The following is a 25,521-nucleotide window of genomic DNA, read 5'->3' on the forward strand; positions in this document are numbered from 1 at the left end:
TTGTGCTACAGTGAAATGTTAATTAAACTGACAGACTGCTCAATCAATCATTCCTAACACACACATGGATACAGCATGACTGAGGACCCCGTGGATGTTTATGCAAGGTAAGATTGGATGAAATGAAATGTTCATTCAATTGTGACACAAGCCAATCATTCAGTTTTTAAAACAAATATACTGTTTATTGTTTTTTTGTGAATGCTTTATGCATTATTTTCTATTTCACTGTATATTATGTTTTTTGTTGTACTTTATTACTGTATAACGTGAATTTCTCCAGGTGATTTTTTTTTCTATCTTAAATACAGTTGCACAGAGTGGTGCACATAATCACGGTGTCATAATTGATTGTCTCTTTTTAACCTTCACTAACCATTGTTTTTTTCCTGTCATTAAATGTTCTTCATAAAACAGCAGTTTTAAAGGTCACATATACTACTTCATTTTAGCAAGTGAACACAGGTCTCAGAGGTCCTGAAAAGGTGTCTGTTAATGCTCAAGCTGAAATATCACTGAGATTATGCATTCTGGCATGCCGGAAAATCCCACTGTTCCACTCCTATTCCAAGCACGCTGTTTCAGTGTCTGCAGCTTAACATTAATCTTTTATTAATAACTTAACACACACACAAACACACACACACACACACACACACACACACACACACAAACAAACACTCCTACAGAACCATCTGTGATGTCTGCGTCCTTCCTACCTGGCGTTACTGTGGTTACAGGTAAGCCTTACAGAATGGTGAAAAACATTTAGTACAAAAATAGCCGGAGTTGCAACAACAGGGATTCAACGCCACAAATTGGATCCAAAATCAAAATCCAGGACAAGGAGAGTACAGGGTTTTAAAGTGCATCAGGAAATTTCTGAGATAAGTTAACAATTTATTATTTTTTTTTTTTAATTTTTTAATCTACTGAAGAGTAAAGTGTGTGTGTTGTTATTGAACTTGTAGCTAAAGAGGGAGTAAACACTACTCGTTATGTTCTCTTGGAAGCAATTTCAGTCTGTAAGCGATATTTATCAAGTAGGAAAATGTAGATACTTTTAGGTATAATAAAACAGGTAATTCTGATTTGATTGGACGAGAGGCATTCTACGACTAGTAATAACAGATAGTAACAGCTGTAGACTAGAAGTATATGTATCACTCCGCAGTCATTTATAACATTACAGAGTATCTTCCTGCCAAACCTACACTGAAAACCAGTCACAGAAGACCTTTTAACAAGTAAAAACATGTGATAATGCTATGTCATCTTAAACAAGATGTCTCTTTAGTAAGTGGCGTTCCAAATTGCAGCTGAACTTATTCACGGCTAACGTAAGCTACCGTACGAAGTTAACTAATTCTAACACAAAGCTGAATCCCAAATCTCTCTCTGACCCCTGATCAAGGGCACTACTTGGTGTGTAGAACAAGGGAACGTAAACACTAGTGCACTAGCTTTCTATTTAACACTATTTGGAGAGATGGTGAATATATTCGTAGAAGGATGCTGAGGTTGGAACTGCCAGGCAGGAGGTCTAGAGGAAGACCAAAGAGGAGATTTATGGATGCAGTGAGAGAGGACATGAAGTTAGTTGGGGTGAGAGAAGAGGAGGCAGAGGATAGGGTTAGATGGAGGCAGATGATTCGCTGTGGCGACCCCTGAAAGGGAACAGCCAAAAGAAAAAGAAGATAAAGTAAATCACAAGTTCCTTAGGACTGTGCGCCACCTCTATGGTCTACACTGGTAAGAATTTGGAGCTGCTTTCACTTCTGTTAATTAGACTAATTCTCAGTTGCCAACTCTTCGACAACAGCTAGTTCCTGCAGTGTGGTGGATAACAAGTGGTTATAAAACCAATAAAATCATATAATATTGAAGGTTGTGCTGTGATATCTGCAGCACTCAGGCTGTGCCCTTGTGTCTAACAGCGCATCACAGCTGTACTGATATTCAGTATAACAGCACTCTCTCGCATGAGATATTGCATCATTTTTTATTTTAATTAAGTGGTTAATAACTTGCAATGAATTGAACAAACAGTGATTGCTATGAGATATTACCTGTACCTCTCTTAGCTGTGACGTGTTGCAGTTTGTGGAGTCTGCTCTATAAAGTAATCACAGTGGCAGATATGAAGCAGTTCTGTTAGGTACTCAAGAGGTTATGCAAATTACTTCTTATATTTATTTTATTTTTTATTTTTTTATTCATATGACATGCTGTTGGTGTTTCATTGGCATGTTAAAGCACAGTTTTTTACACAAATGTTAAAAAGTAAAAAAAAAAAAAAAAAGGAATGTCCACTGGAGACTAGTGAACATCCTCAAATGTCAAAAAAAGTGAAGTTTGCATAATAGATGACCTTTAAAGCCAATGACATTAAAACAATCGATAGTCTATTTCTGTCCTTGCCATTCTAGCTGATAATTTTCTGTCACTGTGTGAAGCTTTCTTCTGGCTTAGATTAATGACTGGGATGATTACATTCAATGCTCAAGTGATTAAATGTCATTTATGGATCAACAATTATATCTGTCATTTTTCTGATCACATCATCTGAGATGCACTCATCTAAATGGATGAATCTGACAATTAATCAGTCCCATTTAAACTCATCAGCAGATGGAGGTGTGAGTGGTGTTGTAGGTGTTTCGACTTTAGGTGCAGTTTCAGCATTTTTTTTTTATTGTAGCTAAGAACTGTTTCTAGACCAGATCTTGGTGTTTTAAAATACTGTTTAGAATGTGAATAGAATTAATAATAGAACAGGAATGTAAAAATTGTATGTACCCTGAGACCTTTTTACAAACTCTTGTGTTGTCGTACCGGGGCAATGAGAGTCTTTTGCCTGCCTTTAAAAAGCCTCAGATTTTTCCCTACCCAGAAAACTAACTTTTATATAATTTTATTTTACAAACCCAGCATCATTTAATGGACATGTAAGCTCATGCTGAATCGCAGGCATCACCTCGAGCACCACTAAGATGCGTTAAGCCTAATATTTAGTTTTGTCTGTGTTGACATTTGCGTGCTTCTCTTCTCATTTCCTTCTCATTCCTTATATGGCAACATTTCCTATAGTTTACCATAAAACCTTGCTGTCTTTGTTTCCCTGGAAGTCTATACAACAAGCGAATGGCTCATTCTCTTTGATGTAATAGCGGATGTGAATCATACTTGTTGTATGTACTTTGTTTTTACTCAGGGTCTTTGGCTTAGAACTTATATACCACTTTGTTCTGTGAGAACTTTCTGACACTCCATTGTGTGTGTGTGTGTGTGTGTGTGTGTGTGTGTGTGTGTGTGTGTGTGTGTGTGTGTGTGTGTGTGTGTGTGTGTAAAAGAGAGAGAGAGAGAGAGATTGTGTCACTCCCGATCAGCAAGCAATCAGATGCGATCTTCTTCACTCTCTGTACTGACGCTAATGCTTGTCTACAAAGCCAAAAACCCCCTCCGTTCCCTCCGATCCGCCAGCCCTGCTTGGCTGGTCCCACCATCTCTCGGAGCTTAAGGAAAATGTGTAATCACCCCTTAAAAAAATTAAAACCCAATAGTGTGTTACTGATCGTACTTAGTTAGTAACCTAGTAAGTGTAAGGATCTATCCAATGATGGAAACTACAGTAAAAAGCACTCTTGTAAGTCGCTCTGGATAAGAGTGTCTGCCAAATGCCTAAATGTTAATGTAAAACTCTATACTGTTGTTTACTGCAAGTTAACATCCAGATCTGACTTTTTTTTTTTTTCATTTTTACAAACCAGTCAAATTAAGAATAAACCTCAAATACTTTAATCTTTAAATGAGTAATGCTTACAGATATATGATGTCATATTGACCAACAGTGAATATGATCCAGTGTATTAATTCATGCGCTGCATCTTTAAGCATGTAAGATGCTATGATTATTTTAATGGAGAGACATCATCAACTCAAATCAGCTATCTTCCTATCATGCATCACATCTACATACAGGAGTAACAGTATCTCTCTCTCTCTATCAATAGTAATGTCATGCTACTGACTCATCTGATCCCTTCTGTGACTTTTCGTTTAAGCTGCCTGGAACGTACTGTAGTGCTTCTTTTTATTTATGGCATTTAGATGGATAGATGTGGAATGATAGAGGCGGGAAGGAGGATTTATCTGCAGCTCTTGCTATTTATTTATTTATATATTTATATGTATATTTTTATGTGTGTGTACATGAAAAAGGTAAAAAATAATTTCATGGTAAGAAGATGCGATGAGAAAAATAGAAATATCTTGTTATTTGTAAAATGATTACGGAAATACATCAGTGATCCAGAAGATGAGAGAGAGAGAGAGAGAGAGAGAGAGAGAGACCAATCCTACATGGCTTTTGGAGTAGCAGGTGCTGGGACATGTCTGGGCACGCGTATCCACTTTCTTGTAGTATGTTTATCTGTGTACCTGTTGCTCTTAGTCTACGATGTAATTGTTTCAGTAGGTAATGGTTGCAGCTGGTTGCCAAATAATCCCTGAAGAAAACGCATGCTGTTTTCAAGCCCGGGTGTATTTTTAGGAGATATCTTGAGATACATGCCTCAGTGCGTTCCATATGGGCCATGATCAAGCTAACCGGCTCAATAGCTACACAAAATATCATTTGAATGTGCTACATGTAGCAATGCTGCACAAAAAGTCAGTTTGTTTTAATAACTTGTGTCCACTCATGCCTTTTTCCATGTAATTATTCCAAAACGACGTTTTTTTCTTTTTTTCTGTAAGTACACAGCAGAAAAAAACACACCAACTAACATCATCTGCAACGTGTCTGATATCAAAATATGAAATTCAAATCACAGTCTATATAAATACATTATGACCTTCCCGGTCCAAATTCTAGATAGCTATTATTAGCTGTTCTAGACAAATTAAAACAGCACTGTATTATGTGTAGAATATAAATTGACATAAATTAACCTACTCTTAAGGTCAAAAAGAAGAAAATGTCATTAAATGCTGATTAACTCCAACACCTTGCCATTTAAGGTTGCCATGGTTTTCTTCATATTTTTTTGCTGTTTCTATTTTACAGATAAATAAATGCTATATTATAAAGTGAAGCAAAACGTGATATGGACATTATCAATTCTCCAGAGCAAGATTGATAATGTCCACATCATAATAAGGTGCAAAATCATGTGTGCAACATGGTAGCCTACTTAACAGCCAACTCATGGCAAAAGCTTTTATGAAACCTTAGGTTTGGACAAGGTTCTATTTAAACTGGAGTTTAAATCTGTGACACAATCTGTAAAAACGACCGTATATTTATTTATATCATCGTGAGCAGAAAGGAGGTTTAGTGTTTAGCACTGTCGTCTCGCTCCTCTATGGGGTTTGGGGGTTTAAATATAAGCTTTGGACTGTGTGTAGAGTCTGCATGTTCTCTCCATGCTTGGTGGGTTTCCTCTAGGTTCTCCGGTTTCATCTCACAGACCAAAGACATACAATGTACTGAAGGCTGACCAGGGTGTAACCCACCTTGTGTCCTAAGGTTCCTGGGATAAGCTCTAGGCAACTCGTGTCCCTGCACAATAAAGCAGTAAAGATAATAGACGGATAAATTGATATATAATAGGGAGCAGCATCATTTATAATTATTTTTATTTGTATTTTTATTTATTTATTTAAGTTTAGCTTTTTTTTTCTTTTTTTTATTGTGCTGCACATTTGCTTGAGCTTTTGCATGACCTGCCTTTAATTTTTTAGTTTAGCTCACTTTCAATAGATGGTCTTTTCAAAAGCTCCACCTCCCTTTTGGGACTCCAGAAATAATAACAGGAAGGCTTTCCCGTGGTTGGTTTAAAAAAAAAAAAAGGACTCTGTCTCCTGCTGTAGTCTCCATTTTTCTAGATACTGATAAAGGTATTATTCTTGCCTCAATGAGATTCACACAAATGTGGCAGATCAGAATAGAGCAAAAGTTCCCTCGGGTGCCCTATGGGGTGTCTGTTGCAGTTTATAATGATTGTGAATTTTAACTGTGCCATTGTAATGTGGATGAAATAGCAGCAATACGATCAAAGTGTCTTATTCTCCTGCTACATTCTGCACTTAGTGGAGCTTGTTTATTTAATGTACTTAGTGGAACAGAAGCGCAGCTGTATGTCTAAGCTGAAAAAAGGCTGCCAGACTTAATGTCACCCACATGAGCTTCAAATGTGAGACTGTTGAGTCAATATCTAAAATCTTTCCTTTTTTTTTATTAAAGCAAATCAGAACAAATCATTCTGTAAGTATAAATAACAGTTGATGCCGCAACATCAGCTGACCTGTTATATGACATCATTTGTTGTAATTCACGAACATGACAGATTCACGACCCTGACAGATCCACTTGACTGAGGTCTTGATTTACAGAAACCTACAAGCAGTTTGATGCTCACCACCTTTTTTCTTGCATAATGGCACTTTTGTGGTTGAAACATTTGAAGAGATCTTTCTATAGGATTTTCTGCCTTAGTTTTTGATGCCAAATTTGGTCTTAAGTGCACTATGGTTACATTGTTTAATACATGAGACTACTTCTTATTCTTCTTAAGACTTCCTTTCAAATTAAAAGCATGGGTTAGTTAAAATAAGATGCAATTAAAGATCTGGTTTCAATCTCCACTAGAAAACAAGCATCATGTGTGAGTTACACAACTATCACTGTGACAAAAGATGTAGTTTTGAAATGTAGAGTGTGGATTAGTTGTGTGGTCTTGATGGCTGGGAAATTTCCAGCCTGAAACCTTTTCCACTTTTACAGCTTTTACTCTGCTCAATTTAACAGCACATTGAACTCCTTGCCCATTTAGAGGGGAAAAGGAAAATGAGAGATCATGATTAAAGCTGTCTCAATTTGGAGGCTGCATCCTTTGAAGGATGCGCTCCACGTGGTCTTCACAGGCCTGTGGCCGTTACTGTCTGCATAGACTGTGAAGGCCAAACCAAAATGAGACGTCGGGTCTTTGCAGGACTTCCTACTTTCGTCACCAGTTGTTTCCAGCCTTTCAATCATGTCAGTGTAATATGAAGTATAAGTTATTTATAAAATCACAATGATAATGAAAAAATAGGTTAAATGCCAAAGGTTAATCTCATGTAAAAACACTTTTTTGGATTTCATGCTACCTGAGATTTAATTTCATGTAAATTCCAGTGGTTTTTTTAAACATTTATTTATTATATATTATATTTTAAAAATACATTTATTTTTAATATCCTTGGGTCCTGTGTATTTCATCGTCTCAGTCTCTTCAAAAGTATTGGGATAGGTCAGGCCTGTCCCAGTCAGTGGAAAGAAGGTCTCATTTCTATATTGAAGAGCTTTTAAAATGGGACAGGCTTAGCTGTGATGCTATGATGTATTTGGTCATTAAAAACATTAACTAAAGGATACAGTCCTGGAATTGAGACACACTGTATATGTGGAGTAACTATGCTCAGGTATTATATAGTACAGTTATTAACTCTCTTATTTGTTTCCAAAAACCTCTGTCCCAGGCCAGATCCACGGAACAGAAGTTACACTGAATTTAATACCTATCAAGCCGAGCCTGTAGGAAACAGGAAGTCAAGCATGACACATTCTAAAACAGATTCAATAATTAATGACATGCACCATTACAAAAAAAGGGCTTTTTTGTTTCTACATGTTTAAATGATTAACATGTAGCTTTTCTGCAAATATTAAATATGAATAGAATTTATTTTATGGTGTTAGACGTTTTTTTTTATTTATTTATTTTTTTTATTAAAAACTGGCCCTGGGTTGTTTAAAGAAGTAAGTGGTGATCAGCAGTGATCAGAAGACAATGAGGTAGTAAATGATTTTGACTGGAGATCATGTGATGAAGTTCTGGGCATTTAGGCATTTAGTGTTGCATGAATGACAAGCAAGAAAACAAACAAACAAAGGAGTTCAATGTGTGTTCTGTCAATAAATTCCTTTTAAAATGTTTAACTGTTGATGGGATTAATCTCCTACTACTCTATATTTAAAAAACAATTCTCTATAGCTGTTGCATTTGTGGGTGTGGCAGTCCAGGAAAAGACGGATGGTTTGGTGCACAGGACTACACAATGGAAAGTTATAAGTCATGCGTTTAAATGACTCAGGGAGTTTGTGGCAAAATTATCCCAAGGGAGGAAATGAGACAATTCCTCAGGGGAGTTATTCCCGAATGCGAGGCGGATTTAACCAATTTGCCTGTTACCTTGGGGATAATAACCAGACATTAAACTAACAGATGCTTTGATTAAGATAAAGATTATTATTTAAGTATTTGTCACATGTACTGTATAGTATAGTGAATAATTTTTCTATAAAAATTTTCTAGTTAGAAAGCTGGAGTCAGAGCACAAGGTCAGCTCCCCTGGAGCACATAGGGGTTAAGGACCTTCGTCATAGCCTCAACAGTAGCAGCTTGGCTGTGCTGGGGCTTGAACCCCTGACCTTCAGCATGTTTTTAGTTTTTCCATATTCTTCTTATTTGTTGTGGCCTTCCGTCTAACACAGCAATGGATGACGTTATGTTGTTGTTGGTCTTTTGGCTGCTCCTGTCAAGGGACCGATCCACATACAACTCGGCACAGGTTTTCTGCTGGATGCTCTTCCTGCTGCAAGCCTTGGGACTGGGACTAAAGATGCCCTCCATCTACTGGCTGGGTTTGCGCATTGGGAATTGAACCTGGGCGACAAAAAGCCTACAACTGAGGCACCAATAGCCTCAGTGAATGAGGCCTCACCTTATAATGTGTTCAGATACATTAGTAATGTTGTTTTAAATAGTATAATTAAAGACAGGAAGTGAAATAAACTAGAGGAAGGTTTATTGCAATATGAAGGTTTATATCAATATGGGCAGTGTCTGTTTGGTAAGGGAGCTAAAAACTACTAAATTAATTTTAATGGGGTTTGCCAGGTGTATCTGGTCAAGCTTGAGGTAACATATAGGTTTTGGTAAGATGAGACATGCTACTTTGAAATTTAAATGGAAAAAGCCCTTACCATTCTAAATTGACCTTAAAAAGTTCTTTGATTTATCTTAAAATTCAACAGATGGTTCTGTAAAATTTTTTAGTACAAGCTTATGAGTGTGCATTTGAAATCTTCTTAATAATTGCGATCTCACACCTTCATTCAACGCACTTTACGGTAACATGTAAACATTTTAGTTCTTTTCAAAATTTAACAGATGGCAGTGTACATTTTTAAAGCATGCTTATGAATGTGCGATTAAATTCCATGCGAACGATGTCGCAGGCAGATCTAGTGGAGAAAACATCCCATGATTTGTGAAGCATCACATACAGTAGATTGAAAGGGACATACAGTAGCTCCTGGCAGTAGCAGGGTCATCTTGCAAAGATCTGGCTGTCAATATCCCAGGTTATGTGCTGTTTTACGGTATTAAGGTTCTTGCAGCTGGTACAGAGAATGAATGGCTCTCATCAGCCAATGTCATCATGTTTCCAATACTAACTTTACCACTAGCAGCTTTTTGTCTTTACTTGTGCTGCATCTTAGCAGTTGCCAGATATTAGGATAGTATTACCCTAGCCTGACTTCAGAGGCATCAGCCTTAACAATGAATAGTAACCTTAGATCATGGCTTTTGTAGAATTGACCCGAAGGTGATGGGTTTCTTTAGAGTGTTAAATATGCAATTTGTTTGGTTCCAGAGTCATTTATTTGATCCCTCTTCAGTGATATAAGTGGAGTTGTAATGAGGCTGACATTTCAGGTGAACTTTTGATGAAAACCCTAAGACTCTCTGTCAGTCTTTGACGCTTTGGGAAGTGAGTCACTCTGCTACTGCCTGAACATTGACTTTTTCTGTGATGACCCTCTTTACTTATGATGTAACCCAGAAAGGTAATTTGGGACTTGCAGAATTTAAATTTTTGTGTTTTTTTTATCGGTTCAGAACCCTATTCAGAATCCTGTTTGCATATTTACACATTTCATGTTTAAATGGCATTTCAGGGTCAACATTAAAATGGACAGGATAACTTCTATGGATTCTATGATGTTGCCTTGACCCGAAGAGAGCAACATCATAGAATCCACAGCAATTTTTTTTGCTGTGTTCATATTAAAAAGCAGAAAGTGCAGCTTTTATGTTTTATTGAAACCAAAGTACTATACAAGCTACATTATGTAATTAAGTGAAGTAGATAAATAAAATCCAATGGATAAAGGAAATAAAATGTGAGGGGCATATTTAGATAAAAATCGGATACACATCAGGTCAAAACTGTGATTTAGATAAAAGTATTTAACTATTTAAAGGAAGGTTCCTTAACAATCATGAGTTGAGTCTGTTTAGGCAGCATTTCCTCATGAATATTTATACCAGGCCAATTGTCAAGTCATGCCACTGTGCAGCTGAAATGATACCAGTGGAGCATAAAGCTGCACAGAGGAGGACAAAGAGATCTGCTCTGGAAATCCGGGGTTAGTCAGTGAACCTGACGAAGGCTATAAGCAAAACACTACCCAAGTGTGTTCATTTAAATAGGTTCAACTAATTGCAAAAAGGTGAATGGATTAAAAAATCAAGAGACAAGGATTGGATCCGGGACTTGTGTGGCAGTCTTGTGGTACTGTAAGTTTAAGGGGTGAGAGTTATTGGAAGAAACAGAAGTTACTTGTGATAAAGCACAATGCAATAAAGGGACATCTGCTAAACCAAATTCACAGGATCGGCAAACTACGTAATAACAAGAGAAACATCAAAAATAATTAAAATATTTCTCACAGGAATTAACAAACAGGTCCTGCTTTATTTTTATTAGACACACACGTCTCACTGTCATTTCAAGGTCTTCCATTTGCATAATTATTAATGCAGTTAATTAATACTACCACATGGCTTTTAATTTCTTTTTAGGTTTTTGCTGTAAAAATGCTGCTTTACATTTACTTGTTATTTGATAATCACACGAATAAAACCATGCATACACTTACACACACAGAGGGACATGGATATTCTTAGTGCTAGAAAGAGATGTTATATATGTATATGAGATAAGAAATCTCTCTCTCTCTCTCTCTCTCTCTCTTTCTCTCTCTCCATAGCTCTGTGCCCAGGTGTTGTTGTTCCTGTGTATGAACACTGCAGGTGTGTTTATCAGTTACCTGGCAGATCGTGCTCAACGGCAAGCCTTTCTGGAGACACGCAGGTGCATTGAAGCTCGCCTCCGGCTGGAGACTGAGAATCAGAGACAGGTTAGTTTGTCTGTGTGTTTGTGTGTTTAAATAGACTGGAAAGCATCCTGAGAGATAATTGTTCAAGTGACCCATTAGACCAGCAAATCACTCTGTGTAAGTGTCTATTGATAATTGTCATGAAAGAAGTAATATTATCATACCAGCACACCCTTGGGGAAAAGAAAACACTGCGCCCCCCCTCCATACACATTCACACACACACACACATACACACACACACGAACACACACACGCACACATATACACACACAGAGTGATTGCATCATGGGCCCCACTTGACTGGCAAATGGAACCCCATTCAACAAATCACCTGAGAGCTTGGCAAGACAGATGGAGGGGAAGAGAGCGAGAGGGGCGGGGGCGGGGGGCATTCTGAGATAAGGAAGGTAAATATTCCCTAAGGAGTCTGAGTACCTTTTTCTTTTCGTTTGGCTTTCTCATGAGATTACTTCTCTCATCTTTAAATCAATTAGTTTTTCTCCCTCCTCCCATGGGCCAGGAATTCCTAGAAGAGGAAGGATTGTGTGTGTGTGTGTGTGTGTGTGTGTGTGTGTGTGTGTGTGTGTGCCCTTTAGTTTGTTTGTTTAAGCAATGTGATTGTGGTATGTTTGTGAGTTGTGTGTGTTCTGGGGAAAGAGACAGGGACAGAGGAAGGAAATCTTTCTTAAGCCATTTTTCCAGGCGTCACAGAACCTGTTTGCTTACCAGAAGAGGAGGTGAATAAATATAACTAGAAATGTTCAATTCAAATGAAATGTTTTATCTTGGTGTTGAAACCATAGTCCACAAAGTGCCTATAAATCATGTATTGGGTCTCATTTTTGAATTCATCAGTAGATGGGTACAGAAGAAATTCCCCAAAAAATTGATGTACCAATGCAACAGTCAAGCCATCATCAAGTTTTAAAAACTGGATACCAAAGAAACTTGACCAGTTAATCGAAGGTAGCCTGTCGATTCAGTTCAATTAGATTTTTAAACGTCGGATTTTTAAGTCAAGTTAATTCTATAGTACATATCTATTATCTAATTTATTTCAAGCAGCTATATATATGATTTAGATAAAAGTATATTTAGATATACAGTATATATATTTAGATATACAGTATATATATATATATTCATTTATGAATTTATTTATAATTTTAAGCAATTTATTTTATTTTAAGTAATAAAACTTACATACTGTAACATGTCTAAGACTTTAGTTTGAAATACTGTGTACCTTGTGTTGTTTGACTTTTTCATCTCATGAATTTCACCTTTTTTCCTGCCAATCTGATGTGCCACACTCCAGTCCAGCAGGTGGCAGTATTCCATTAACTGTCCATAAACACAAAATATAAAAAGAAATAATGCTGTCAAAAAATGCAGGAAATGGAAGCAGTTTGTATTTTCTGCAGAGCATGTGTTATATTTTCAAGGAATTTGCCGATTTTGAGAATTTGATATTTGAAGCTTTCCTTAATTAGTTCAAAAGGTGTGAATCAATTCAGAGTCAAAAACTCACCCATCAATAAAAAAATGTAATTGATCTACAAAAGATTGGTTAAGACTGATTGATTAAATTGCATGATCGATTAAATCACGCAGCTGTAACAGACATTATTAAAATCAGTACATCACTCCTAAAGTATTATTATTATTCATAATAATAAAAGTCCTAAAGGACAACAGGGCAACTTATCAGGGAGCCGAAATACCTATGCAACATTAATCTAAATTACAAAATCTACTTTTTAATTATTTAAAACTATTTGGCAAAACATGATTGAGAGCTTTTTACTTTACTAGGAAGAAGCATGGTGGTGACAGCATTTTGTTGTGGAAAAAGTGCTGTCTCTTCATCTGAGGCTTTAGAAAAGATATGCATTTCAACAATAGGTTTACTAAATCAGGCCAATTTGATCATCACTATATCTGAAGGCAGGGATTGAGTAACTTTTTTTTTGCTTACCACCCATTTAGTGGTTAACCCAAGTCACTCAGCATTTTCACTGGTCACAATTTGGTTTTGGCGATAATAAGTTGGTATATGGTGTGCTAAAATTAACTTGAACCATATTTACGATCCTTTTAAATTGAATTGACCACTGTACACACCCAAATCAAGAATAGATAAAACATACACACCATTATCATTTATTTAGCTCTGGTAAGGTTGTGTGTTCCTGTTTTATGAAACAAGCAGTCTATTGAGACAAAGACATAAAAAAGAGTAGCTTCTTATTGCATATAGTAAAAGTTATGTATGGGTGTTGAAGATTCATTAACAAGATAAAAACTAATCTAGAAAAAAAACAAATCAAAAAAACACTGTCTATTGAAATATTTATCCACAATAGCAGTAAATCCTGTAATTCAGAGTTTATTTAATTCAAAATCTCTGAACTACAGACAAAGAGCAAAGCAATTTTTTTTTTGTCTAATCAATTCACATTCATAAAACTTTGTAAAACAGATTGACTTGAGTGTTACACCTTTTACATCCTGCTGTGTGTACTCGGGTGGTTGGGGTCCTGCACCTGCTAGTAATTCCACAGAAACAAGCACTACTTTAAGCCTAAGTATAGCAGCAGGGAGTGAAAAAAGTTAATTTCAGCCTCTTGCTGAAATCATTAATACACACAGGTATTTAACACACACACACAGCTTAACTCAATTAGAAGCTAACATTAACATCATAATGTTAATTCAGACTGTGACTAATTTTTAGTCGTATAATTTTTTGACTTCCTGTGAATGACGGCATTTCTCCTCTTGAGATTTTTAAATTGCTGGTTAGGCTCTGCTAGGTCCGATTTAATTAGAACAGCAGCAATAGACTTCACGAATGGACCAATGAGCAAACACTGTGTGCAGGTATTGCTCATGGTACTGTAGTTGTAGTGTCATAATGTCTCATTGCAATTACTTTATTATTTCAGATGCCTTTTGAGAACACTACTGAATATGTAAAATTCAACACACTTACGTGGCTAGTGCAAGTGACTGTGTTACACTGCTAAAATCCATCCACATTTGGCAAGTGTTAATGTCTGTACATAATGATAATCTGTTTGACCATGCTGTTTTAATAACCAAAAAAAAAAGATCACTATTTAGATCATTTATTTAGACAATATTTTAAATAGTGCAAATACTAACAATAAAAAGAGACATTAGGATTGATAATGACAATTGCACAAGCAAGAACCTCAAACTAACATGTACTGTAGAGTATAGAGCTTTGTTGTAAACATGTTGTAAATATGAATCAGAATAGACAAACACAAATTTTTATCAGATCATTAGTGCATATAATAGGTATATAAGTGACTAGAGTTTAGGAGTCCACTACGTGAAGCCTGGTTCATGATTTGTCCCCAAACCATTGTTCATTCTGATGTTGTTTCATGAATCAGTGTTGCAGATCTCTTGTCATTTTGTCTGCTGAAACTTCTGCAAGTTTCTTTAGCAACTTTGATAACCCATGTGTTTCCTGTGACAGGAGCGTCTGGTGTTGTCAGTGTTGCCACGGTTTGTGGTTCTGGAAATGATCAATGACATGAGTAGTGTGGAAGACGAGAATCTACAGCACCAATTTCACCGCATCTATATCCACCGCTATGAGAATGTCAGGTAACTCCAACAGCCAATAAACTTTGGTTAGGAACTGGAAACATCTAACTGTTAGCTTTCGCATTAGCATAACAAAAAGCAGCGTTTTTGTCACAGCACTGATATAGAAATACTCCCCAGCAAGTAAAACAATACTGAACCACTAAACAGGACCAAATCAAACCAAGAAGGTACTCAGGAACTGTAAAACCAGAACACAGTGTGAACACAAAGACTAAAATAAAGGTTGCAAAACCAATGACCATGACACCTGCAACTCACCAGGCAGGATAAAGTGCCTTGAGCCATAACACATTAACACTATCAATTGTATATACCATGGGTGACAGAATTACCCAAGGACCATTTACATGTATTCCTATGGGGAGCAAAGGCTAGCCTCTCTCTGCCCATCCCACGGAAAATCCAATATAGCAATTTAGCATATCTTGCTAATAAAGTTAATGCTGGCCATAATAGAAAGGCACCCATAGCACCACAGCCTGCCATGCACAGGGCCCAGAATAGAAAGAGCCAAAGCACCAAATTCCCCATCTACCAATCCGTTAGAGCACTCATAGGCTGTATGGGACAAACAATTCAGAACCACAGCACCCAAACGATCTGCATCCAATATCCTGGTGCCAGACACTACAGCACACCCTTAGACGGGTTATGGAGTCTTGCCAAGGGGGCAAGTACTTGGCGTTATGCTGTGAATTGTAACGTTAAGGCTGATTATGTATTTTCCAATAAATTTCCCCCTTTTTTTTTACTTTGGTGAAAGATGTCCCTTTCAGGCTGGTAAGAAAAAGAAGACAGCTTGTCAGCTGAGATCATGTTTAATCCTGGACAGGGATGAGGCATGTCAGGGAATTATTGAATAAAGCATGATCAGTTACAGTACAATGAAGAGTATAGATGAGGACAAAGAGGCTGAAATGTTAAGAACAAATCAATTATTGTCAGTTTGTCAGTGTGTAATTGGACTACCAATTACACCTTGATAGCAAAATGACCAAGTTCAGAACTATTAAGATGCATTGAACAAGCAAATGTGTGTGTTTATGTGTGTTTTGATGCCTGTGTTTCCTGTAGTATTCTTTTTGCTGATGTGAAGGGTTTCACAAACCTGTCCACCACCCTCTCGGCTCAAGAGCTCGTCCGAATGCTCAACGAGCTCTTTGCTCGCTTTGATCGTCTCGCACATGTAAGTAATTTACACACACACACACACACACACACACACACACACACACACACACACACACACACGCAAATACACTTTCTAAGTCTGTTAGGATGCCTCATCTCATATATGTGCTTCTAGCTCACTGGAAAAGAAAGAAACAAAGAGTTGGTGATGCCATTTGTCCTGGAGAAATACTACTATGGAAAAATGCATTGTTATTTGCACTGACCTATGTGCTTTTTATAGGTTCTGCATATATTAGGAGTAACCTTTAAATGGTGTAAATCCCATCCAATATCCAATGTACTCAATGTTTTGAGTAAATGTCACTCAGTCAGAATCCCTGCCATGTACAGATGGTTCTTGCTACCTGCTGGGCATCTCTGCTTGATGTGTCTCCACCACTGATGCCAGATGCAGGTTCTTCAGCATGCGCATCATCAATCATTTATACTTTCCTCCTTACCTAATACATCTTCTAATAGGAAGCCCATCACGGGTGGGCTTTTAGATGTGTATTCCCCAACTAATATCCTTTCTCATGGGTTATAACCAAAAGCTTGCCTTCTCTGTCTTCTTTGCCAGCTTTCCTCCAGCTCTTAGCTGCATGGCTTTCTGTAGCATCTTGGCCTCTTTCTACTTGATGTGTTGTGATGGTCATGTGTGCTGTAGAATAAGCCAACCACTCCAAAATTTATAACAGCCTTCCAGCTGGCAACCTGGCACTCAGCAGCAATCTTTAACAATTCTGTTAGTTTCCTTAGAAGCTGAATTTCTCACCACCTGTATGGTTTTTAAACTAGCATCGTCTTGGAGCCTGTAAGAAGGTGTTTGAGAAATGTGTTACAGAGAATGTAACTCTCTTCTCTGTTATAAATCATGGGTGAAGGTTGCTATGACACCATTAGGTATCATAGGTGAAGCTATTGAGAAAGATGATCCAAGCTTGTACATTTCTTTACAAGACAAACCAACTAATTGGCCTTGAGAAAGAGTCTTGATGTTGCACTGGTATTTTGCCCTCCTACTATTTCTGTAACCATCTACATTTTTTGTTTGGACCTGAGCTGCAGATCGTGACTCTACCGATGACTTTTTGGCCTTGTAGAATAGTCCACTTTTTACTGGCTCTTCCCTTTGTTCCCAGTGTGTACTGGGACATCTTTGCACTCAAATAGTGGACCCCGCTCTAGGCTTTTACCTGCTTCTGTCCCAGGCTAATGAGTGCTTCAATCAAAGATGTATATTTCAGAAAAAAAAGCCATTGGATGTCCCTGCCATTTTTTAGTTGTAAAACTTTTTTTTAAACCTTTTTCCACATAAAAATCCTTCTTGGATATGTGACATTGGTAGGAAGATGTCAAGTACAGCAGTATTGCTGGCCACTGTGTACACTTACATAAAAACCTGTTTTTATGGTCCATCCTGTAAGTACACAGTCATGGACTGTTGATGTTTCTCATGAACAGTTTGTATTAGAATCACATGACTGATGAGCTTGACAAATACTTGGTTGGGTACTTGGTGTTTAAACACAGAAATAGCGCTAAAGAAGAATGATCTGGCATTCAGATAATAACACACAAACACTACCTGTGTTTTTGTGCATTTGTTCCTTACCAAGCAGATGACATATTTTTTCTAGATAAATCTAAAAGCTCCAGATGCCCAAACATTAAAGTTGCCACTAAGTGCACATAGAGTATAAATACAAGGTGATTTACTCGAAAGAGGCCCTGAATAACAGATAACAGCTCTCGCTAGAACAAAGTTTTCCGAAGTGTGACAATGTGCTTAAATAGCTTCAAACACGATGGGATGCCCCTGAGTTGGATCATCAATGTAGGCACCAAACAGCCATTGCACCGTTTAACCTTCTACCAAAACACGTCGAAATGTGTCTGGCATTAAGCAGAGATCACTTCCAGCATCACATGTAATGCAGTTAAGGTACTGTATGTACAGTAGCATATGGTTTTGGTTCAGATTACTTCATTATATTGAATCGCCCTGTATAACTGTACACAACATGACCATGGAGGTGGATACTTAATTATACTGCACCCACACAAACGTTCAATGTTAATGTAATGCAATATTAATATTCTTATTACAGAAAGTACTTAACACATCTGACGGCAAACACTCATTCATAATGTAGTTCAGCAAGGGCTATTGCTATTGCTCCGCTATTTGTGTGTGTGTGTGTGTGCGTGCGTGTGTGTGTGTGTCATTGTCTGTGCAAAGCTAAAATTGTGATTGCAGAGAGAAAGACAGAGAATGTGTGTGTGTGTGTGTGTGTATTGGGTTTCGGAGTCATGAAGTTAGGATGTATCAGTATTTCCAGATTTCTGTTGGTCAGATTTGATTTGTTTTCAGTGTTTTTTGTTTGTGTGTTTGTTTTGTATTAAATAGGCAAAAACAAGCACAGCACTGTAAACCCTGGAATATTGTTTCTTAAGTGCTTTCATTTTTTTTTTATTAAAACTGATATGCACCACGAAGTAAAACAAGTTAAAAATAAACCATAAAATGAAGGAATTAAATGAAGATATATTTACATTTAGGCATTTGACAGACGCTCTAATCCATAGTGACTTACATTTTTATCTCATTATACATCTGAGCAGTTGAGGGCCTTGCTCAAGGGCCCAACAGTGGCAACTTGGTGGTTGTGGGGTTTGAACCTGAGATCTTCTGAACCGCAGTCCAATGCCTTAACCACTGAGCTACCCCTGGGATATATATGTGAGAATGAGTGAATGAGAAAATCGCAAGCATTCAAATCAACATATAATCGGAATCTTGTACTAACAATATATTGCCGTACAAACATTATTGTTTTTTTTTATTATTATTATAGAAAGTACTTTTATACTTCCTAAAGTTCATGAAAGTTGTAATGCACCTACTGTATGGAATGTATACTATTTTATAATGCATTTAATTCACTGTTATGGTTTGGGGTTCTGCACTGCTTGGCCACTAAAAAATCACCATCTGGATTTATTATCCTGAACATTGAATGAACAGGTTTTTGCGTCAATCGATTTTTTTCCAGGATTTATTAGGCTAAAATTGTGAAAGAATGTTTCAGAGAGCATGAGACAGCATTTTCACATGTGGTTTGGCCACCACAGACTCCAGACCGTAATCCCATCAATGTTCGGGATGTGCTGCAGAACACTTTACGCAGCAGTCCAACTCTCTCATCCTGAGTAAAAGATCTTGGAAAGAAATGAATGTGATTTGGGATTGAAATAAATGCTGTGACATTACATAAGTTTTTTGAAAAACGATGTCATGACCTTAATCAAAGCAAAAGGCAGTCCAACGAAATATTAGATACTTTTTTGTTGCCAGGCAGTGTACAGTATATAGTACACAGGATAAGTGGTATGGAAAATGAATGGGATGAATAGCATTGTCAAAATTTAGGTGCGGTAATTTAAATTACGCATCTACTACACTTTAAATTGCTACACAAATTTAAGTATTTAATGCTCAAAATTCCACATAAATTCCACATTAAATTCAATCTTTAAGATACCGCTGATTTTTGTCTGATTTGCTCCATTCAAAAAAAAAACCTTTGTTGACATTGGAGAATTAATTATTCAATAGTATCATATGTCTGAATTTAACACATTCCTTACATTTCAGTGTGACTTATTGGCTGCTTAGAATGAAGAGTACTGGATGTACTGCTTAAACACTGTTTTTCACTTAAGTCTGTACACTGCAAGAGAAATCTACTTTGATTCAGGGTCAGCATCTTACATAACTGAGACCCAACTTTTTTTTTTTTCAAACCTCACCCTGAGAACTGAATGCCTACATACATGACCTCTCCTTACATGTACGTAACCCAACTTTGAATATGGACCGATGAAAATAAGCATCTTGCTGGCACAAGCCCGTGGGGACAGATCTGCAGATGGAGTCAGTAATTTAATCAGCAGCTGCTGCAGCACTCACATGAGCCTGAAATAAGCTTCGATTGATATTTATGGTAGTGTTCAGGCGCCTAAGCTGAGGTTCAATATTGCAGCCAGAGATTGCGGGCTAAACTCTCCTCAGAAAGTGAATTTTGAAACTAGATATGAGTGTTTGTGAAAAAGAAAAAAAAAGCAGCCTGTCAATCAAACTTATGAGACCGGTGTGGCTGCTGAAAACCGAGGTTTTATTTTTTAACCCTAATTCACTTATTAGCTAAAAATGTGAAATCATCTAGAGTCGTACATTCTCCTAATCCATAATGATAAACAGATATTTCATGATCTCCTGTAGATCTAGTGCACTGTCGCATGCTATGTAATAGCTTATGATAAATAGGAACAGTTTGTTTTTATTGAATCGAATCAAATCAATCCTAAAGTGTCCTGACACAAGAGAATCCTTTGGAACATTTATAGGATACTGTAATAAGCTTAACAATGCTAAGCTATTAATAAAATTTATTTGACGAGAGTATTTTCTGTGTAGAATTTAACTTGGAGAAAATAAAAAATGTTCAGAGATAAATAATGGAAAATTAATTCTGATAAATGTTCCTAAAATAATCTTAAAAGGTAGAAAAAAAGAATTTAAAGCAATTTTAGGATGCTATAATATACCTGTTGTGTGGTGAAGCTAAGATGCCAAAGGTTATTTATTGGCATTAGAAGTTCTCATGAGGAAATAATTGAACTCTGGGAAGCGATTGAGGATGGATGTCATATACTGTAATGTCAGCTGGTCCTTTAATAGCAGGACTTCTTTTTTTGACAGGGATTTTCATTTAATTGCAATTCATCTGATCAATCTTCATGACATTCTGGAAGCAGCAAGCATTGTACAAATTCATATTTGTGTCATTCTCAGAACTTTTGGCCATAGCTGTATTTAAGGATTTTTTTTCTTTCATGTTAACGCAAAAGGGGCGGCATGGTGGTGTAGTGGTTAGCGCTGTCTCCATGCTCCTCCAGGGTCTGGGTTTGATTCCCACCTTGGGTCAGTGTGTTTCCTCCGGGTACTCTGGTTTCCTCCCACAGTCCAAAGATGTGCAAATTATGCTAATTGATGTTCCCAAATTGTCTGTAGTGTGCATACAGTATGTATGCTTGAGGGTGTGCCTTGCAATGGTTTTGTCACCACACTCATACCTTAAGTCTCCTGGGACAGGCTTTAGCCCGCTGTGACCCTGTATGGAGGACAAAGCGGTATAGACAATCACTGAGTGAGTTTGAATGGAGTAAAAGTAAAAAGTATCTTATAACAAAACTACTGATGTAAAAGACAGATACATAAAATATGTACATAAGTACAGTAACAGTACCCAGTTACCTCCTATCTCCGGTGACAGGGCTATGTTTTAAGCAGTTGTATCAGGACGTTGGATGCGAGAATGTGTCAGGTTTTCTGAAGACTGTGATTGTCACACATCTTCCAGATTTTGCAGATAAACCCTGACAGCCTGCATTTATTTATATTGTCTACATAGTAGGCTAGTGTGCAATATTTATCATTATTTATTCATATTAAAATGTGTCTACAATTGGTTTGTAATGTGATCTTTACTCCTAAAATTCAACTTTTTTTAGCAAGCCCAGTAATGCATTAGAGGCAATGAAATGAAAATACAAGATGAATTATCGTTAATAAAAATTAGGAGAGCATTCAGATACTACTGTGGTATCATTGTGAATAAATCTCTTTTTAACCCTTGTAGCTGCTTGAATACAGACCTGATCTCAGTCCTCTCTTGTACTATATCATTTAGCACTAGCAGCTAAAGCATGCAATTATGACTCATGCTTGACGCATGGCTAATCGTGGCAGTGTGTAGTGTTTAGCAGTGATGAGCAGCGCTAACGGATCTTTTGTTTCTGTACGGTTGTTTACAGAGTCGTGAGAGCATGTAAACACTACAGCAAGTATGAGTAATAGATATCAGTGCAATTAAGCGAGATTATCATTAATACGCTCTTTGTTTCTGTCAAGCGTGCTCACAGGCTCGCATCTCTCAGTCAACAAAAGTGTTGTCAAAGTTGAACAAATGATACATTTCTTTACTCTTAGTTGACTTTTAGAAGATTAAAGCGTGTATGTGTGTTTAAATCTCTTTCTGCCTCTTGTTTAGGAGCACCACTGTCTGAGGATAAAGATTCTGGGGGATTGTTATTACTGTGTCTCAGGCCTTCCTGAACCTCGACCAGACCACGCACACTGCTGTGTAGAAATGGGTCTCAGCATGATTAAAACTATCAGGTAATGTTCTTAGATGGAAGATATATTTGACCTACATACTATTATCTATTATACCAGACTATTATCTGATATCGTTCCAGTTTTAGTATATGTGAGCACACTATGTGGCCAAACGTAAATAGACACCTGACTGACACCCATTTCCCAAACTGATACCACAAGGTTTGAAACATGTAGTTATCTAGATTGCCTTTGTATACAGTAATTTACTGACAGTAAGGATAATGCACCATGTTACAAAGCTAACATCATCTCAAACTGATTTCTTAAAAAAGACAATGAGTTCACTGTACTCAAATGGCCTCCACAGTCACCACATCCCAATCCAACAGCGCACCTTTGAGATGGTGGAATGAGAGATTTGTATCATGGAAGACCAGCCAACAAATTCTCTAGCAACTTCGTGATGCTATGATAGAATGTTTAAATGGAATTAAGTTGTTCTAAAGGAAAAAGAGAGTCCAACATAGTAGTAGCAAGTGATGGCCTGTAATCCAATAAATCATGTATACTCATTCTGATGCTTAATTTGAACTTTCTGCTTTGGACATCTTGGAAAGCAAACTACACAATCTATATACACTACCGTTCAAAAGTTTTAGAACACTTTCTAACTCCATGATCGTTCCTGATTTTTATTAATTTCTACATCGTAAAGAAATGCTGAAGGCGTCCAAAAAAATGCATTAATCTCATTTGAACAGTTGATATTAAGTTGTTTCTGCTACTTATGCTCTGTAAAGACTTCAGAACGCCTCTAATCTGAGGTGAGGTTAATCGGTCATTTTTCAGGCTGATAACTCTAAATGAACTTCTCGTCTGCGGCAGAGGTAGGTTTTGGTCTCGCCCTCCTGGGATGGCCTTCATAAGAGCCAGTTTCATTATGGTGCTTGACGGATTTTGCAAATGCACTTGACAATACTGTTCTTGCAAGAACTATTACAGAAAGGCTGACCTCTGTGTCTTAAAATAACAACTCACTGTTGTTTTTGTTGTTGTTACGTAATTACCTAATTCCACATGTGTTATTTTATAGTTTTGAAATCTCCAGTACTGTTGTAGAATGTAGAAAATAAAACACTAAACAAAAAAAAAAAAAAGAAATTTACTAAGTGTTCTAAAACTTTTGAACGGTAGTGTATCTGTTCAGAATAATTATTTTGCCAATAATTTTTCTCCTTAATAAAATCTGTTGTTTTAGCTATATGTGGGCCACACAAATTTCAGAACTCATTAAAAAAGATGCTTTTACTCAGACGTGAGCCACATGATTTTTTTATTTCTTATTTTTTTTTATTTGGCAGACATCTGGTGAAGGTGTGGTTCTGTGTCAGCATTACTCATGCTCTCCAGATGCAGTCCAGACAGGGTTATCATAACCTTCAAACCTTGCAACATTCGCACAGCAGGGCTTCTAAAGCATTCATGCAGTATTTTAACCAAAGCTTTGGATGGCATAAATGAGATAAAGAGGTTGAATCAGGCCATATTGGACCACAACGGACGATCTGTATTTACGCTAGGTTTTTTTGGATATTACATTAAGTCGCATTCATGTGTTTCACAGTAAATACCTTTAGTTAGTGGATGCATCTCTTTATTTTCTCTTTAGAGCATGCAATTTATGTACTTCTGGTTTTGTAATATAACCAAAGAAGTGGGAAAAAGTGTATAAGAGATTTTGTGTGTTGTCATGATTTAGTGGGTATTTATTTGGGTCTTCAGTTTGCACCAGGACATTCTTGTTTAGTGTATACGATGTATGCGTAATTGTGTTATCTGTGTGTGTAGGTATGTGCGTTCACGTACGAAGCATGACATCGACATGCGTATTGGTATTCACTCTGGCTCAGTCTTATGCGGGGTTCTGGGACTGAGGAAGTGGCAGTTTGATGTCTGGTCCTGGGATGTTGATATTGCCAATAAACTTGAGTCCGGGGGCATACCAGGGTAAGACATGCATGTACACTCACATCAGATAAACATAAAATCATTTTAAATAATAGATAAAGTGTATAGTTGCCTAAAGCCAAGGCTGTGTGTTGCATGGCAGACGGATCCACATCTCTAAAGCAGCGCTGGATTGTCTAAATGGAGACTATGAAGTCGAGGTGGGACATGGCAAGGACCGGAACGATTTCTTGCGGCGACACAACATCGAGACTTTCCTGATCAAGCAGCCTGAGGAAAGCCTTCTCACGCTGCCTGAGGACATCATGAAGGAGGCCACCAACCAATCAGATCACAGAGCGTCCACCACCACATTTACTGAGGGCACGTGGAGTCCAGAGCTGCCATTCCACAATATAGTGGGCAAACAGAATGTGAGTGACCTGTACAGTGACTGAGATGGGAACACACACACACACACACACACACACACACACTGATTTTAATTAGAAAATGGTCGTTGTTGGTCATTTTTTTTTTCCTGATTTTTGAGGAAGTCTAGTCCTCTATAAGGCTAGATACAGTAAATACATGGATTTGTTCTTCAGCATCGGACTGACACAAGAAACCTTGACATTTTCAGATTCTTGAGATAAAATCTGTAATTATAGTCTGTAAATCTGTTATTTTGGAAATTAAGAACAGCTTTAACTGAATCCACATCCAGACTCCTGCCACACTTAAACGCCAGTATACTGTAGCTGGATGCAGATGCATTACCTCCTAGAATTAGCACCCACTAACAATTATAGAAATTTCCTGGAGGTCTATATTATGTATGATGCCACGTCACTGCATTGTTGTGTCGTTAACTAGATATGGAGGGCGGGAAGTAACTTTTTGAATAGGATGCAATTACACGCTCTCAAAATTCCTATGGTATTAGTCATTTGGTTGCAGACATGGCAGTAGAGAACTACAACTCTTAATGCCACTGCCGTGTCTCACAGGAGCTCTACTGGAACACACGCTGATGCTTATTACCTACAGCGTATAAATAGCACTTTAAGGACTGCACTGCGAATGTATTTCTCTTGTGAATTCGTTCCGGACGTTACCAAGCCTTTAAACTTGCGATTACCTTCTTGCATGTATCACCTATCTACTTTTGATTTATGTTTTCTAATTTTCAATCTAGCCCAGTTTATTCCCAGTGCAGATCACCTGACCTATTGGCTGTTATTTGATATTCCAAGTTTCAATTACTCGTGTTTCTCTTTTACCTGGCACTGGCTTCTTCACATCCTCGTGGTCTGATGCAATTATGCTCGAT

At 37.4% G+C, this 25,521-nt stretch overlaps 1 protein-coding gene across 2 annotated transcripts in view; it reads left to right on the plus strand.

The window, feature by feature from the left end:
* The window catches only part of adcy8 (adenylate cyclase 8 (brain)), a 68,615-nt gene that overhangs the window by 8,181 nt on the left and 34,913 nt on the right, over positions 1 to 25,521 (plus strand). For both annotated transcript variants that reach the window (XM_053486812.1, XM_053486813.1), the window contains exons 2-7: positions 11,105 to 11,254; positions 14,748 to 14,878; positions 15,956 to 16,067; positions 22,171 to 22,298; positions 24,090 to 24,248; positions 24,352 to 24,622. In XM_053486812.1, coding sequence (XP_053342787.1) covers positions 11,105 to 11,254; positions 14,748 to 14,878; positions 15,956 to 16,067; positions 22,171 to 22,298; positions 24,090 to 24,248; positions 24,352 to 24,622 — 951 coding nt within the window. The remainder of the gene's footprint in view (positions 1 to 11,104; positions 11,255 to 14,747; positions 14,879 to 15,955; positions 16,068 to 22,170; positions 22,299 to 24,089; positions 24,249 to 24,351; positions 24,623 to 25,521) is intronic.

Source organism: Clarias gariepinus, chromosome 25 (assembly GCF_024256425.1).
Source record: "Clarias gariepinus isolate MV-2021 ecotype Netherlands chromosome 25, CGAR_prim_01v2, whole genome shotgun sequence".
In the NCBI taxonomy this organism is placed as follows: domain Eukaryota; kingdom Metazoa; phylum Chordata; class Actinopteri; order Siluriformes; family Clariidae; genus Clarias; species Clarias gariepinus.